General features: G+C 42.5%; 1 protein-coding gene across 1 annotated transcript in view; it reads right to left on the bottom strand.

Annotated features, from left to right (window-relative positions):
• The window catches only part of LOC122816814 (zinc finger protein 704-like), a 977,436-nt gene that overhangs the window by 550,068 nt on the left and 408,778 nt on the right, over nucleotides 1-18,590 (bottom strand). The window contains exon 5 of the mRNA XM_044089856.1: nucleotides 10,289-10,389. Within this exon, the coding sequence (XP_043945791.1) occupies nucleotides 10,289-10,389 (101 nt within the window). The remainder of the gene's footprint in view (nucleotides 1-10,288; nucleotides 10,390-18,590) is intronic.

The raw sequence follows: 18,590 nt of genomic DNA, 5'->3' as shown, positions 1-18,590 counted from the left end.
TTGGTGAACACTCTGGGGGGCTGTAGTGAGGCCAAAGGGCAGTGCTCAAAATTGAAAATGACTGGCTCCCAGCCAAAAGAGTAGATGTCTTCTGGAGCGCCTGTCCATTTTGATATGGTAGTACGCGTCCTGAAGATCTATGGAGCACATCCAATTGTCTTTTCCAATAAACGGAAAAATTGACTGCAGAGTGATCATACGGAACTTCGATTTTTTTTTACAGACTTGGTCAGCTGGCTGAGATCTAGAATTGATTTCCAGTCCCTGGTCTTTTTTGGAACTAAAAAGAATCGTAAGATCCGGATCCTATTTGCTCTGTGGGGACTTCTTGGATGACTCTTTTTTTTGAAGCAATGAGATAACCTTTAATGTTGCATGGTCTATCTGATTGGGTGGTACATCTGGTAAAGACCTACTTGTAGGGGGGATCGGAAACAAAAGGAATGAGGTAACCTCTGGAAATTATATCTTGTACCCATCGATCTTGAGAAATTTGTAGCCAGGTGCTTGGGTACAGTGACAGACGACCCCCGACTGCCTCCAGAGACGGACAGTCAGGCAACCCTTTAGGGGCGATGAAAGGGCCGATCACAGAAAACATCTCTATAACCCCGGTGTTGCGGACCCCCTCTGCCACGAGAGCGGTGCCTTAAATTATAACCTCCCCCTCTGCCTCTAGGGGAGGGCTGACCACGTGCTTAAGGGAAACCTTTTTGGGATTTACAGAACCACATTTTCCCTCCTGTTTGACCCTTGGGATAGGGTCTTGATGGAAGGGAGAAACAGACTCCCACAGCAGATAAAGTTTTTCCTTCCTGCTCGCACCTAGTCAAAGTCTCTTTTACCTGAAGTCCAAAAAGAGTTGAACCATCAAAAGGGACATTGGTAAAGGAAGACTTGAAGGACTCCGTAAAATTGCATAGACGCATCCAGGAATGTCTCCTAAGAGATAAGCTGCGTAAGAAATCAGCCACATGGAGGAGTTAGCAATAGAGGTAAGGGTGGAGAGCTGCGAAAATAACTTTGTCAGCTGATCCCAAAACTACTGAACCCTGAAAGGTATCTCCCAACTCCTTTAGGAGATCCCTTTGTAGCCTAGTAAAATGGGACAGGTAGTTCAGCGATCGTAAGGTAAAAGCTGCTGAAGAAAAAGTACGCTTTCCACACCTATTCCTCATCCTAGACTCTTTATTAAGAGGACGGACATTTGAGGATGTCTCATAACTCCTTCTTTGTGGCTGCTGCTACCACCCACCATAGCATGCACGGGTACCACCTTGGTTGGAAAGTTTTGTCTTCTGGAGCAGTAATAATTTTATTATGCTTCCTCAGGACAGGCTCTACTGTGTCTGGAGAGGTCCAAGCTTTCAGAGATATGACCCCCTAACAGTTTGTCATATGGCGGTGTCACCCAGGAGGAGGAAGGTTGGAAACCAAAGGCCTCAAGGTACACCGATTCATCCTCAGTAGGGTTAGAGGTCTTCCAATCACTCCTCTGTCTAAGGATTTCTAGGATGTCCACAAAAGAGAGATCCTCAGAGGGGGATCTTGGGAACCCTTCTGACTCATCAAAATCAGTGTCAGAAGTGACAGGCTCGGGTGAGTCAATACGCTTCCTCTTACAAACTCTCTTCCTAGGGACCCTCTCCAGTGGGGTAATCTGGGGAGGTTTCAGAAGAGGGGACACCTCCTCTGGAGGCTCCTTGGGGCTCTGGTTCCCTATGCTTAGGGGCAGGCAGGGGAGAAGAGGCTGCTACCGGCTGCTGGAGGGACGTCGGGTCCAATGGCGGGACTTTAGTACTTGACAAAGCACTCTCTATTGCCTCAAAAGCCTTACCACCCAGCTCTGAAGAAGACCTCCGCTCTGAGGAAACAGAAGGTCGACTCTGAACCGAAGGAGAAGGCTCCGAAGCGGACGTGGGAGCAGAGCTCACGCAAGCCAAAGCACTGAGGGAGGGTTGGATCGGAAGAAAACCTGGGGCGACTATCCCTTCCGGAGTTGACTGGAGAGTGCTGGTTCCCAGACCCCTCTGCTCCAGACTGAGCCGATGAAGTTAGAGTCATCAGTTCCAAGGAAGCAGAGAGTTCTCAGAACAGAGGGTTCCAGCACTATATGACCCAAAACATTAGACTCCGAAAGCAAGGCAGTCAGCGGAGGAACATTAGACTGAGGATGGGATGGATCCAAAACCTTTGGGTCTGGAGAGGCTAAAATTTTTGCCAGTACCGGGTTACAGAGCAGCTTCTTCACCGCCCGCTCCACATCCTCATCAGATAGTGTCCTGGAGGAACGGGTGGAGATAGATGGAGATCTCCTCCTTTCCAAAATAGGAGATCTTAATGTTGGTTAAACTGGTTCCAAGATTGGTGAATATCTGGACAAAGAAGATTGTCTCGGCGTTGATGAAACAGATGGCACTGAGACCGAAGAAGCAGAATCGGAGCCAGAACTCTTCGCCTCCATAACTTTTGATTTTTTTGTCGGTTCCGAAGCAGGAGCCGATGCAGATATCCTTTTGTGACGTTTAGAGACTGTCTGACCTTGTTCCAGCTGTTCTTGGAAGGAACTACACATTAGACCCCTATCAATAAGTTTCCTTTTACATTCATTAAGAACCTTGGTGCTGAACACATGAGAAAAGGTACAGGGTTCTTGCCAATGAGGCTCCCCAAGTCAATACACACAACTGGTGTGACCATCGGTCAACGGCATTTTCTGAGAACACATCACACTTTTTAAAGCCAGAAGGCCAGTGTTCTTTATCTTTATCCTTTGACATTTTGTTTTCATGAAAAGGAGAAAGAAACAAATACGATAATAATAGTAAAACTATAAAGAGACAGAAAGAAGAGAACTTACACACAGAGAGGAAAGGCCCTCTAATTTAAAAGGGCAACTATGGCCCTCTAACAGGCCATACAATTTTTAAAGAAAGGGACAGAGGATGCGAACACTCACGCAATCACTCTAGATAATAAGGGTAAAACTACTGATTAGAAAGAAAAAGAAATATAAGCAAAAATATCAAAAAATTCCACTTAGCCAACGAGCCAGTAAAGAAGACAACCTCAAAGCTTTTGTGGCAAACAAGATCTGGGAAATTGCCGTGGTGCACCATGGGATAGGGGATAGCCTTGAGCCAGTAAAAGCTCTCAAGCTTTAATATCGGCTGAGTCGGAGCCGAGGTTTGGCTCCGAGCCCATCCAGCAAGAATTACGGTGAGATAGGACAACATAACATCATTTTTTAAATTGTATGCTTGCTGCAGTCAGTGAAGGTGTTGGAATCCAAGACTTCCTGAAAGAGTTCAGTGTTAAGGATACCACTTACGCAGATGCTAATCCTTGGAAAGCTGCTGAGAAATCGACATTAACTAATGTTTGGCACAAACTTTAGCCTACAACAATGTTTGATGAAAATGAACCAACAGATGAAGATTTTGAAGGATTTCGTGTCACAGCTGAGGAGGAGATATCGGCCATAAGTGTAAACATACAGGGAGCTGAGATGGAAGAAGTGTCAAACTGAGCTGACATGGAAGACGTGTCAAACCTTGACAATGATGCACCTGTTGTGCATTCTTTGAGCGATGGAGAAATTGCTGCAATGGTGTTAAATGCAGATAAGCATTAGGATAGTAGTGATGATGAGGACATTGTGGACACTACTGCAAAAATCTCCGTAGATGACATGGTAAAAATGTGTGATCAGTTAAATTCATGTTGTTCAAGGCCTAAAATTATCAGTGAGCAACAGATTATGGCAATTCACTGAGTTAATGAGAAACTGCTTTAACAGAAACCCATGTTAATGAGACAGATGATACTTCTTTAAGAAGGCTGTCTGCTGCAGCACTAATTCACCACCTTAGAATCCTGTTCCTGGCCCATCATCAGATGTCTGACTACAACTTGATGAGGGTCACAATCCATGATCCAACCCTGCACCTTCTGCAAAACCTTCTAATTACACCAAATGTGTGTGGAGGGGGATCGGTGAGCAGTTCCAACAATCTTGACTCTTACTCTAAATAAATGTGCACCGGAATTTTGAAAAAAAGAATAATTTCAATTCTTCATAGCACAGCATACAAGGTTTATACAATGCAATGTAGTTTCACTGCTGTCTTGTCATCTATTACTAGCAGTAAACATTAATTGTAAATGTTGACTCCTAATTAAGCTGCATTTGTAATTCATTGTCTGAGGGCTCTAAAACCTAAAAAATTCCAAAATTCAAAACTCTGCTTGTCCCAAGGGTTTCAGATTAGGGACCGTCTCCCTGTATGTTTGTGACTTCTCTCTTCTTTCATCTTTTCTGCCTAACAGAATATAAGCACCTGACAGTGGTATGCCTAGGGGTACATGTGCACCTGAAGCAGCAGCAACCACACAGATGAATTTAAACAGGCAGGTAGGAACAGAAACCATATTCTTCTGCTGTTACATAATGCAATGTGAATCATTTTACAGGAAGCACACATATTAGTACTGTAGCCTAAGGAGGGCCAAAGGATTCAGGATTCAATTGTGTGAGCCACTGTACTTCGAGTAGGTTCTCTTTATAGCATTAGTCAGCTGGTAGTTACTGAAACCCTTTTTAAAAGGACAATGCTTCAGTCAATGAAACATTTTGGTGACTGCCTGGAACTCCCTGTCTCCCAATTCCTGAGTTACACAGCACTGCCCTGGCTGGCCTTAATGTTAAATATCTTTTGCACAACAAAATCATTCAGAGTTTGAAAGGTACCATCCTTTCTATGCCACTGTGATGCCCCACCACTGGCAACACTAATATCATACCTCCTCAACTAACATGTACAAGCATACCTTACCTATGCTCACTGCATGCACTCTCCTTGCATATCTTACATCCTACCAAAGCTCCATCATTTCCCCACTCAACCACTACCACTGTACTACTACTCACACCACCACTCATGTCTCACCCTCACTCTGCTCCCCTCCCACCAACTCAAGAACCATCCCTATGCACCCTCCACATATTCTACCAACTATATTACTGAAACATAAAGCATCCCTACAACTTAACATAGTAACCATCCCACCATACCTATTACTCACAGAGCACAATCATAACGTTTCCCTAATAAACAAACACATTCAAAAACTGAGAAAACTAATAACCTCATGCATATCAAAACTAGCCCTAAGTGGAGACATCCACCCCAACCCTGGCCCTACCATCTCCAACCCCAATCCTCATAATCAGACTAGAAACCACAACTTCTCCCATATCACAGCCAATACACAGCCAAGTGACTTCCTTCTACTAAGCCTAAATATTAGAAGTATATCCAACAAAGTCCATGAACTCCATGCCACCATAGACTTGTACTCCCCAGATATAGTCATCCTGACAGAAACCTGGCTAAAACCTCACATTACCAGTGAGCAAATACTCCCTACCAGTTATGGCATACTAAGAGTAGACCAGCTAAACAAGAAAGGAGGCGGTGTAGCTATAATATTTAAACAGCATCTACACATCCAGATCTTAAAATCATTAGCTCCACAAATGGGCAATGAAGAAATATTATATACCACCCTCAAAATAAACCAAAAGAAAACCATCAACATAATTAGATGCTACTTCCCACCTGGCCAAAACATCCCTCCACTAGAAAACCTCTTCAGCTGGTCTACCCACCATCATTTTAAGTGATTTCAATATTGACTGGCAATCCTGTTATGGCAACCATCCAACCCATCATGTAAACCTTCATAGTTTCACCCAACTAGTCCAGTCGCCAACCAGGATAAATAAAGACTCCAGCAAGCACACTACCCTGGATTGGATACTAGTCAGTAAGAGCCCCCAATCATATATAACAAGCTGCTTATCAGACAGCCTCAGTGATTACTCCCCAACATTCCTACTCAAAAAATACCTATACCAAGCTAAACGTGGCATCTACCGTCAAATACGTAAAAAACTAAACTTTAACCCACTCACATTCATCTCATCCCTCAAAGAATGTAACTGGCATCCTCTAAAGTACCTCAGTCTTGATGACGCAGTTGAATTTTTTAATACTACCTTCCTGAGCATCCTTAATTACCATGCCCCCATACGACTTTCCAGAACCACAGCACAACCCTCCCCATGGCTACAAAAACCACTAAGTCAGAAATGAAAAACAGGGATAAAGCCTGGGAGCACTGGCGCAAAACCAAAACCCTCTCAACTAGACAGAAATTCCTAGAACTACGCAATAGAGTCAAAAAGCTAATAAAACAGGACAAATTCCAATACTACCAGTCTGCCCTAGACTCCTCACAACACAGCCCCAAACAATTCTGGTCCTCCATAAACTCCATCCTCCACCCAGGTAAAGTCAGTGCCCCTCCTCCTAACATCCCTCACTCCTCCGAAAATATTGCTACCTCATTCAACACACACTTCACACAAACCATACTATCACTAGCTAAACAACATAACCCCCCTCCCCTCCAACCCACACCTTCAACTAGTAATTTCCCCACTGCCTTCTGTTTTTCTCCTGTACGTATCTCCAACATAAAAAAAACTCTTAACTAAACTTAAGCCCACCAAATTAGCAGCAGACAACCTCCCAAGTGAATGCCTACAAATCGCAGCTGATGCTCTGGCCTACCCAGTATCCATCTTGATTAACCGATCTCTGTCAGAAAGTTCCATTCCCACACTGTGGAAAGTATCACAAATAATTCCCCTCCACAAAGACGGCCCCTCCACAGAACTAACCAGTTACCACTCCATAGCTATTCTCTCTCCACTCTCCAAAATACTAGAGAGATGCATACACTCTCAGGTCTCAGTATTCAGCATGGTTTCCGACCAAACCATAGCACCACCACTGCCTTACTCTCCTTTACTAACACTATCCTTCAGCATAAAAACAATGGTTATCTCTCCTCTGCTACTTTCCTAGACCTATCTAAAGCATATGACATGGTCCCACACAAACAACTCATCTCTGTCCTCAATAACCTATCCTTCTCTCAATCAGTCACCAACTGGTTTCAGAGTTACCTGTCTAACCGCCAACAATCCGTTGTATGGCAGAATGACATATCTCCCCAACTATCTGTCTCCACAGGGGTTCCCCAAGGATCCATCCTTGCACCCCTACTCTTCTCCGTTTTCACCAATAATCTAGCCTCTGCCACCAAACATGGCGTACATATACAATACACAGATGACTCAACCATCATCTGCTCAGCCCAGTCCCTACCCAAACTGCAAAAAGTCAAACAGGAAGCCTTTTCCTCTGTTGAAACTTGGTTATCTGATGCCCAATTAATACTCAACCCAAACAAAACTATACTACTCATCTTCCAACCCACCAAACGTACTCAGAACAACTCTCTTTAACATCACAGCAAAAGACAACACCACTATATACCCAACTAAACACACCAAATTGCTAGGAGTGGAAATAGACAAACTAAAATTTGACATTCACATATCCATGACCATAAAAAAGTCCACAAAAAACTAGAAGCGTTATACAGAAATAAGCAACTTCTCACCAAAGCAGCAAAGATTTCAATAGCAAAATCCCACCTTACCTGCACCCTACTTTATGCCTCTCCAATATATACCAAACTAAGGCAATGCGATCTAAACAAGCTAGAGACCTGCTACAACAAAATCACAAAATTCGCCACAAGGGCATCCTACCGTAGTCACCACTGTCTCTCACTTGCTGAACTGGGCTGGCTTGAACTCCTTCACCTCCTTCAATGGTATCAACTCTTATGAGCCCACAAACTAGTAAACCATCCACTAAATGTCCCATCCCTCCAGAATCTACTCCAACCCTATTGCACCACCAGACCACTAAGATCCAGCAACAAAAATCACTTGCAGATCACTAAAGCCAATAACTCTGCTGGTGAAGCACTATTCTCTTGCGCCATATCCAAATTATGGAACTCCCTTACACCCACAATTACCTCCATACCATCATGCACCCACTTCAAAACTTTACTAAAAGCACACCTAAAAACATGCTGGCTATGCCCTTGCAACTCCTACTCTAATATTACCCACCCCATCCAACAACTACCTTTCTTTCCACCCCACTAGCTACCTTGATTATAGCAAGCTCAGATGCTCATAAGCCTAGGACTTATTTTACAGCAGGAACTTTTTATTGTAACATTTTTTAATGTCTGTTGTGTACTTCGCAGATAAAGATTCTAGTTGTCTACTGATGTACGATGTTCTTCATCTGTAAATATGTTTGCAATTAATTGCTATGTTAATCAAATTGTTAAACGCTATGTAATCCAATGTAACTACTATCTGCTTATTTTAACTGTGGAGCTTTTCTCCCCGGGCCTCCTCTGAAAATGGACCTACGTCCAGTCGGACACTGCCGGTCAACAAATGTAAATAAATAAATAAAATAATCAAGGAGCCTCAATCCTCACCACCAGCAGGGGACATACATTGGGAAGATGACAAGTATACACACAGTATTTCCAGATACAGCACTTTGCATCATGTGCAATTTCCCTTAAGAGCACACAGAGACCACAGTCAGTCTGTGGCGGGTTTCAACCTCTTTCTGCAGATCCCCAATAAAACTCCCCACTGGTACTGCTATAGATTTGAGATCTCAGCTGATTGGCCAAGCCAAGACCTCCAGCACTCGTCTCTGTACAACCAGTGCTTTGTGTCCCTATCCAAGTAACTGACACCCACACTCTCTAAGGTTTGAGTTACACATACACATATACATATACACACACACACACACACACACACTCCTGCCTGGGAAAGGCTGGCACAGGTTTACAATCTATGTCCTCTTCTGCCCAGACTATAAGGTAGTTATTACTGCTACCAGCCAACTCTATCAGTTACTTTAAGGCCCTTAACAAAGGGTGTCCAATCTTACTGTGTAATGTTACTATTAATACGAATGGTAGTTTAACCAAGAGCAAGGATACTAGGAGTGGCCCACAGTGTCACCAAATAAATATGTAAGTACTCCCAGAACTTAAATATCTCTCTCAAATATCAGCCACAATAAAAGGTTTAAATATATTTAATAAATAATAAAAGAACAAGAAAATACTCTGTATGTAATCACAGTAGCATCAGAGTTCAAAATCACAGGAAATATTTAAAACAATATTGCAGAACAGTCCCAAATAAATAAAGAAAACATCTAAATTAAGCTTTGCTACATTCCTGACTATATCTAAAAGAATTACTAGTCCCTAGTTAACTTACTTAGAGTAAGCAAGGCAGATGTTGTGAATGGGTCTTCCAGCTGATGTCAGGTCAGAGACAAATACAGAATACTCAGTCTCTCTCAGAGAGTTCTTAAATTAATATTTCAAATATTACGGCTGTGATAGCTTGCAGAATGACATCACTTCTTGTCATCTGACTCTATCCCAGGTAAAGCCCCAATTGATGCAGCTGGTAGCAGTTAGCATCCACACCACAAAGCTGGAATGCAGGAACGTCAAATAAAACACAAATCGTTAAGCAAAAACTTTATAACACAAAACATTTGGCATCCACCTGTAAAAATACATAAAACAAGGGCTTTTCTTAGCTCTAAGTCATAAAACTATAAACACTTTCAAGACGATGCAAAAATTTCTAGTTCTAGACACTGTGTCCGTTACTGCACTGAAACTGAAAGGCAGCATCCTTTTATTATATGGCCATAAATTAATTTTAATTTCAGCTAGATTTCTCAAGCTATCCCCTTGTGTTTCAGTTTCCACTATTAAAATATATATATCTAAACAGTTACAATAGTGCAAGTACATTTCTGTTCTATTCCAATAGGGCATGCTGTGGTTACATTATAGCTCAGTACAAAATATCTCTTTCAGCACACGTCTGTACAAACCATCTTAGATGACGTACAGTTCTAATACATTTGTAACGCAAGCACATGAATCATGTTGATATCCGCAAATAACATATAATTATTTACAAAATTCCAGATAGTTGAGCTGGTAGTATCTCCTTTTGTGACAGCCACTATGGGATATGTTAAGCAAAACAGTGTAGCTACAGCTCTGATATGCGTCTTCAATGCACAGCAAGGTAGAATCTAACAAAGTCAGGTAACAGCATCAATCAGTGTCACTTGTCTACCCATCTGAAGTTCATTTATATTAAAAGGGTTCAAAACTTCAAATATGTCAGCAAAACTACAATATTAAGTCAGAAAAAAAGAACTAGCACACTGACATTTTGAAAGTCCATTTGTTCAGTGAAAGCAGACTGCAGATGCAAGTTTTTTCTTACCTTAAATGCATGGTACGAATGTGTCTCTTCATCCCAGAAGCTGTGCTAAGTACCTTCCCACAGTTTTTCCACAAGCATCGGAACATCACTTTCCCAGAGTTCTGAAGAAATAAAACATGCATTTTACAAACTTCTGGAGCATGTAACATTAATTGAAGAGCTAAAGCAATCATTATAAATCATGTATCTGACAGCAACTGAGCAAATGTATTTTCAGCGTTATTCAAGTTGCAGTTCTGTGAGTTTTCTAGGCCACAGTTTCTTTTAACTTAGGACTGCAGTTGCCATAGAAACTGTTAAAGATTACTTGTTAGAACTGGTGAAAAGGCAACAATTTTCTGTCATTCACTTACTCTGTTACGATTATAAAGTCTCCTAAATTCTAAAAAGATTTTGTGCTATGTGCTTTTCTCGTACTGATCACACAGGCTGCTGTGTGATTAACCATCACTAAAATATAGCAAATGTGTACTCACCCTATAAGATGACGTGAGGTGGTCACCTTGCAGCATTTAACTATTGGGATTTCTGCTGCTATCTTCAGATTTGTTCACTTTTTCTCTCATTCCTGTGCTGGGGGAATGCACCCTTACACACCTTCCACCAGTGCAGATCACTGTACCCCAGACTAGAAAGGCATGCTGTCTACAGTTAAAAACTCAATTCAGGTTACCCCTGAACTCCAAATAAGCAGAGCCAGTGAAACAGGAAACAGACAATGAGCAAGGCATATGCAAATATATCACCCACCTGACTTATATAGCACTCTATCTACAATTACCACAGGGACTGTCCAGAAAAAAGAGAGAGCAGGACAATAACCTGAAGGGTCCCCAGTAAACATGGATTACATTAGACTTCAGAGGTCCCTCTACAATGGAAAGAATCTCAAACAGTGAAAATCTTAAAACATCCACAAAAACTTCATCTACTGCATGGTTAAAAGGTGAAAGTACAGAAGAACGTTGAGCTGTTAAAGGGGCAGATTCTTGTAATCAAGGTCAAAGCAATAATGCATGGTAAAAGTGTGAAAAGACTATCAAGTAAATGAGATATAGATGCAATGTACCATTCCAGATGCAGGCACCGAAGGCAATCATATTCAGTGTGGAGGTACTCAGAGTAACATTTTCCAAATGACAGGGTGTCACCTAGTGGCAATACACAAATATAATCAGTAATATGCATAGAAAGGATTTGGTAAGGTACTCTCTGTTCCTCCTTTCTAAATATATGCACTAGCCTCAGGTAAAACTTGAGCTGACAGAATACATTTAAAGTGTTAAGGGCTTTCATCATCTCCCGTTTTTTCTTCTATAAAGAGAACAAATAGATGAATAGACTAGTTTAAGGAAACTTGACAATTCAAGACAACACTTTGGGGAAGAAATGATGGTTGGCTCTATGGGGCCTCTAATTCTCATGAAAGACCAGATACACTTCCCATACAGATAACAATGTGAAACTCTTATAGTGTTCAAACACAGATGAAGTTTACTATGAAAAGCATCTTTCAACAGACAAATTTCAGAAACTCCAAACTTAAAGGTCTAAAATGGAGAGAAGAAAGTCTATCAATCAATGCATTAAACGTTTAATGGAAGAGAAATGTACAAGCCAGAAGGGGGGAGAAGTGAGCAATTCCTTTGAGGGAGTAGTTAAATTGCTAGTGTTGGGCAACTGGCCTGTGCTCCGCAACTTTATGATGTACAAAGATGTCAAGAGACATGTGCCCATACGCTATGACAATGAACAGCCGAGTCCTAAATAACACAGGTACACAAGACACAGGTGATCATCACCTAACAACTGATCAACTTTAGCAGCCATTAGATACCTCTGCACAAGCAATTCTATTTATCAATGTCTTATGATCAGAAGACTTACTGGCAACTTCAATAATTCCCAAAATGCCAGCGTAGAAGTTCAACAGGGACAATGGATGTAGGCTAGGCATCAGGGCCTTCCATGGAACCTCCTGCTACCCACATTAAAGCAAACTTCCTCAGACTACAGAGTGCCATAGTGCTTTGTCCTCATGATCAAACCACTCCAGCTTTGGCTAAATCCTGTGATATCCACATCTAGTCATGGACTATTGCTAATTTACCTCATTACTGTTAAACTATAGATCCTACTCACTGTCTCCAGATGAACATAACTAATTCAGTTAGCTGAATTCGATACATATTAATCCAAATATGCTAAACTATCAACTGGAAAACTTACACAACAAAAATAAATATGCCTAGCAGTTCTTTAGTTTTAATAATTCTACCTCCCTAGATTAAATAGTCTAAGCTTTCACAACATGACAACATATTTATGCCTAGCAGTTCTTCAGTTTTAATAATTCTACCTCCCCTAGATTAAATAGTCTAAGCTTTAACAACATGACAACATATTTGATTTTACTCTTACAACTGTTGCCCCTGCCAGCAAATCCTACTGCCATTCCCTCCTTATTCAAATCTCACCACTAAACTGTTATCTTATCCTTCAAAACTAACACAAACAGTACAGTTTTGTACCTACCATAAATGTAGATGTTCGAGGATCCACATTGCTGCAGTCCTAACCATTGGGTAGTCCGCTGTCCAGTCGGCCCGAATACCAAAGTATATGGCTGACGTCGGTCAAGGCGCATTAGACTGACGTCAGTACGTCAGGGTACTAATGCGCATGACCGACGCCATATCTTCAGTCTTTTCTTGCCCCAGATGTCAGAAGACCCTAAAAAGACAAGGCCCAAACCAAAACACCAAAAAGCCCTGCACCAAACTTATATACAATATATATATATATATATATATACAGATGTACAATAATATACAGCAACTCACACCACCACCCCTAAACACAGAGGGGAAGGCGGGAGGGTAAATTGGACTGCAGCAATGTGGATCCTCGAACATCTACATTTATGGTAGGTACAAAACTGTACTATGTTCTTCATTCCACATTGCTGCAGTCCTAACCATTGGGTAGAATCCCAAAGCAGAGGTAAGGGAGGCTGGCAAATCATAAAGAAGCAGGAGCTGCCAACATGCCTTGCAAAATGGCTGTGGCAAAACCAGCCCTAGATTTAGAGTAGAGAGGAAGGTGGTAATGCTTAGAGAAAGTATGCACTGAACTCCAAGTAGCTGCCTCTAAAATATCCTTAGTTGCCACCCCCCTTAAAAATGCTGTTGAAGTGGCAGTAGCCCTAGTGGAATGAGGCCTAATCCCAGCTGGAATCTCCTTGCCATGATGGGAATAACAAAAAGAAATGCAAAACCCAATCCACTTAGAAATAGTTTGCTTAGACACAGGCTTGCCCTGAGAACTCAAAGCAAAAGAAACAAACAACTGCTGAGACTGTCTGAAATCCTTAGTCCTGCTTAAATAATAACGCAACTGCCTATGTACATCTAAAGTGTGCAAAATCTTTTCCCCTTTATTTTGGGGATCTGCATAGAAAGTAGGCAAATGAATAGTTTGGTTTAAAGCCACACTAGAAACCACCTTGGGCATAAAGGAAGGATTAGTACGTAATGATACCCTATCCTTATGGAAAATCAGAAAGGGCTCTACTGCCATAAGGGCCTGCAACTCAGAAACCCTTCTTGCAGAAGTAATAGCCAACAAAAAAGCAGTCTTCCATGACAAATATTTTAAATCAGCAGTACCAGGCTCAAAAGGTTGTAGAGTAAGTTTTTCCAACACAAAATTGAGATCCCAAGCAGGAGTAGGAGCTCTACGTGGGGGTCTTATATTCTTTGCCCCTCTGAGAAACTGCTTGAACAAAGGATGCGAAAACAATGGTGGGTCACAATCATAGTGAGCTGAAATTGCTGCAGCATGAATCTTAATGGAAGAGAAGGACAAACCTTTGTCCAATAACTCAGTAAGATATTGAAGAGCCACACTCAAATTAGGCTCAGAAATCTCCAAATTCCTTGCTGCACTCCAAAATAAAAATCTTCCATTTTTCTGCATACACTTTCCGTGTACTAGGTCTTCTAGCTTCCATAATCACATTTAAAACTTGTTGAGGAAGTTGAGACCGGCTGTCTCTCAAAATAGAATATGCCATGCTGTTAGATGAAGAGAACGAAGCTTGACATTGAGCAGGTGGCCGTCTCTCTGAGACAAAAGGTGTGGAATCAAGGGTAAAGGCCATGGAGGCTTCTTTACTAGACTCCTCAGTAATGGGTACCAGTGCTGCCGAGGCCAATCTGGAGCTATTAAAATCATCCTTGGCTTGTCTTGTCTGACCTTTAGAAGCACCTTTGGAAGAAGAGGCAGAGGTGGAAACGCATACACATGAAGATTTTTCCAACTGAAAGAAAGAGCATCCACTTTCCAAGCTGTGTGATGTAACCTCTTTGTGCAAAACTTTGGCAGCTGGTGGTTTAGTGGAGAAGCGAACAGATCTATGTCTGGAGTTCCCCAGGACACTGTCAACCTTTGAAATACATGAAGATCCAGTTTCCACTCGTGGGGATCCATGATTTGTCTGCTTAACACATCTGCTAAGGAGTTCTGTGCTCCGGCAGAAACCTTGCCTGAAGAGTTAGTTGCAAGCTGAGCGCAGTCTCCCATAAAATCATTGCTTGCCTGCACAATGGGTAAGAATGTGTTCCCCTTGTTTGTTGATGTACCACATGACAGTTGTGTTGTCTGTTAGAATCAACACCTGCCCTGGAAGAAGTAACTCCTTGAAAGCCATTAATGCAAACTGGACTGCTAACATCTCTTTCATGTTGATATGTAGATGCTGTAGTCTGGCAGGCCACTTGTCTTGTATCCACTTTCCATTTAGATGAGCTCCCCAAGCAATGTCTGAGGCATCTGTCGTTAGAATCTGACTCGTCTCTGGCGGGTCACAGAGAGTCCCTTGTTTAGGTGACATTCCTGAGCCCACCACAAAAATTCCTTTTGAATGCAAGGTATTATTTGAATGACAGTGTCCAAATCCTGGCAGTGCTGTGTCCATACATTTTGAGATACCATTGCAGCTTCCTCATATGCAGTTTGGCATTGGGAAGCACCAGAATACAAGATGCCATGAACCCTAATGCTTGAAGGACTGTCCTTGCAGTCAGCACGGACTGATGAGATAGTTGATGAAAGTAAAGGGATAGACTCTGTTGTTTGTCCGGGGTTAAAAAGGCCATCTGGGCTGCTGTATTCAGTCTCACACCCAGAAAGCACATGTCTTGAGAGGGTACTAGACTGGACTTTATTTCGTTCACAGAATACCCTAGGCATCTTAGCACTGCTATAACATATTCCAGATGCTGTAGAAGGTCTTCCTTTTCTTGAGCCAGAATCAGGCAGTCGTCCAAGTAAGGATAGATTTGAATTCCTTTTAGTCTGAAGTAAGCTATCACTGGAGCCAGAACCTTTGTGAATACTCTGGGCAGTAGATAAGCCAAAGGGCAATGCAGAGAACTGATAATGAGAATTTCCAGCTCGAAAACGCAGATACTTCCTGCAACTTAGTCTTATAGGCACATGAAGGTAAGCTTCCTTGAGATCTAAAGTTACCATCCAGTGGTCTTTGCCCAGCAGAGGTAAAAGCTGTTGTAACGTCAACATCTTGAACTTGGGAATGTCCAGATAAGTGTTGAGAATAGATAAATCCAAAATTGGTCTCCACGTGTTCCCCTTCTTTGGTACTAGGAACAGGCGAGAATAAAATCCTAGGCCCCTTTCCGATACAGGGACTGGCTGAATGGCCCCTATTTGGAGTAACAGAGAAATTTGCTTATGAGCCTCTTTCCTTTGTGTAGGAGGAACGTCTGGCATGCCTTTGAAAGGGGGCAATGTATGGAAATAAAACCTGTAACCGTGGTGAATGATATCCAACACCCATCTGTCTTGAGTAATTAAATCCCAATTTTCTTTGAAAAGAGACAGTCTTCCTCCCAAAGGAGCTGCCAGACGAGAATCTACTGGCAGCTGAAAAAGCAGGTCATTGGGTCTGTTTACGAAAGGACTGACCCCTGCCCTCACCAGAATTCTGAGCAGGTGAACTCCCTGATCTAGGCCTAAAAGAACCTTGAGCTCTGCCCCTACCACGTCTAGACCTACTCCTAGACTGGGAATCATAAGCAGGATATGTCCATCCCTTAGTAGGCCAATTTCTACTAAACTTCGGTGGCTGCACCTGCAAAAAATCTTTAACAGTTTGCATAGACTTAGCTTTGTCCTCCATTTTCTTTAAAACTGCTTCCACAGGCGAACCAAACAACACATCAGACTGTAAAGGAGCATCCAAAATCCTTGTCTTAACATGCTCAGCTAAATTCTGATCCCTCAACCAGGCATGCCTGCGAAGAACAGAACTAGTGGCAGCCACCCTCGAGGAGGCCTGCACAGCATCAAAACCACATTGCAAAGAATGCTTACCCACTTGTTCAGACACATGAAGTAAATCCAGCAACTCTTTACACTCTATACCTTCCGCCAAAGCATCCACCTTAGATTTCAATTGTGAAAGGAGATAATTTTGATATTTTAGCATGTGAAACTGACAATTCAACGCTCTCATGGCTAGAGTGGAAGAAGTATACACTTTCTTTCCCCACCTATCCAAAGCCCGTGCCTCTTTATCAGTGGGAACAGGATTTTTAACCACAGAGGCCTTAACACCTTTAGGCCCCTGAGAAACAGTGTCTGGGTCCGCCCTAGGACTCTTAAACAAATACTTATGAGCTTGGGCACCCTATAGTACCTATCAGGTTTAACAGGAGCAGGAGGCAAAGAGTCAGGGTTCAGGGAAGCCTCTGCAAAAACATCTTCCACCACATTCAACACAGGAGGAATAGCTAAGGGCCTATGTTGTGGTAAAAATAAGAATTCCCTAAGCCTTTTCCTGGAATCAGAGTAATCTTGGCCTTCCCATTTAAAGTGTTCCCTCATGGAATGCAGAGTCTCTGAAAATGAGAAATCCTCAGGAGGAGAAGCTGTAGGTGTGGAATCATCCACATCAGAATCAGAATAAGGAGGAAAGTCCTGTAATTCTTCCGCAGAAGACTCCGAAGCCTCTGAATACTGTTCCAAACTCTCAAACTCAGGTTCCACCCCAGGCCTCTTATCAGGAGGGGGCATAGAGCCTCTAATCATAGTAATTAAATCTTCTGCCATTTTAAGCATATGTTTCTTAGGCACAGAACCTGAAGTGCTAGGAGAAACCCCCACTGTAGCTGAACTTGGCCTACCTCTGAAAGAAGTTTTGGCAACAGTAGGAGAAGCTCTAACTATCTTGGGAACAGAGGAAAGAACAGTTACCTGAGAAGCCCCCTCAGCCTGGCCTACCTCCTGAGAGGGCACATCCTGTAACAATAAAGTGTCTGCCTGAGACTCCAAAGAAACTCCTGGCAAAACCTCTGGCTCCACAGAGCCTTCTAAAGAACCGACGTCCGGGACTGCCGGTTCATCAACCCTAGGCTTCGCTGTTTTGTCTTTGCGCTTCTTAGGCGAAGCGGGCGCCGGAGCATCCGGCGGCATTTTGTAATTACAACGCTTCCCAAACACTAACCTGGCACAGTCTAACCTTCTCTTAATAGTGCGTTTATTAAATCTAGCACAAGAGCGGCAACCAACAACGTCGTGCTCAGGCCCTAAACAAGGTATACACAGAGTATGGTAATCCCTATGAGGTATCTGTTTCCCACAAGAAATACAGTTATTCACTTTTTCTGACATCCGGTTAAATACTGAGGCAAGAAAACCAAAATGCTCCAACGGGTACTTAGCCAACTTTGATTCGGTCTGAAACTCCGACTTCGGAAATATTTCAGAACGCCAACCTGCACTCGCAAGAACTGCTTCTGCATCGGACCATGCGGCAAAAAAGACTGAAGATATGGCGTCGGTCATGCGCATTAGTACCCTGACGTACTGACGTCAGTCTAATGCGCCTTGACCGACGTCAGCCATATACTTTGGTATTCGGGCCGACTGGACAGCGGACTACCCAATGGTTAGGACTGCAGCAATGTGGAATGAAGAACATCTGCCCAATACCTCAAACACTTAGAGATTACTCCAACGGCAACTTAATAATGCTGTTGTGAGTGCTTGAAGATATTCAAAGCCCCTCCCTTCAACACACACACACACACTGACCCAGTTACTAAGGCTGTTTTACATAACTCTGACGTCTACACGCACCCACACTAACACAGAGAACTCTGTGCTAATCTGACATAAATAATTACGCCAGAATAAACAAAGCTTATAATGTGACAGAAAAAATTACTTGGTCTATATAAAAGCATCCTCACATCCCACCATAAGAAGGTGCTCAGAA

The sequence above is a fragment of the Protopterus annectens genome, chromosome 12.part0 (assembly GCF_019279795.1).
Source record: "Protopterus annectens isolate FY-2018-M chromosome 12.part0, PAN1.0, whole genome shotgun sequence".
In the NCBI taxonomy this organism is placed as follows: domain Eukaryota; kingdom Metazoa; phylum Chordata; order Ceratodontiformes; family Protopteridae; genus Protopterus; species Protopterus annectens.
This window is presented reverse-complemented; position numbering and strand designations above follow the sequence as displayed.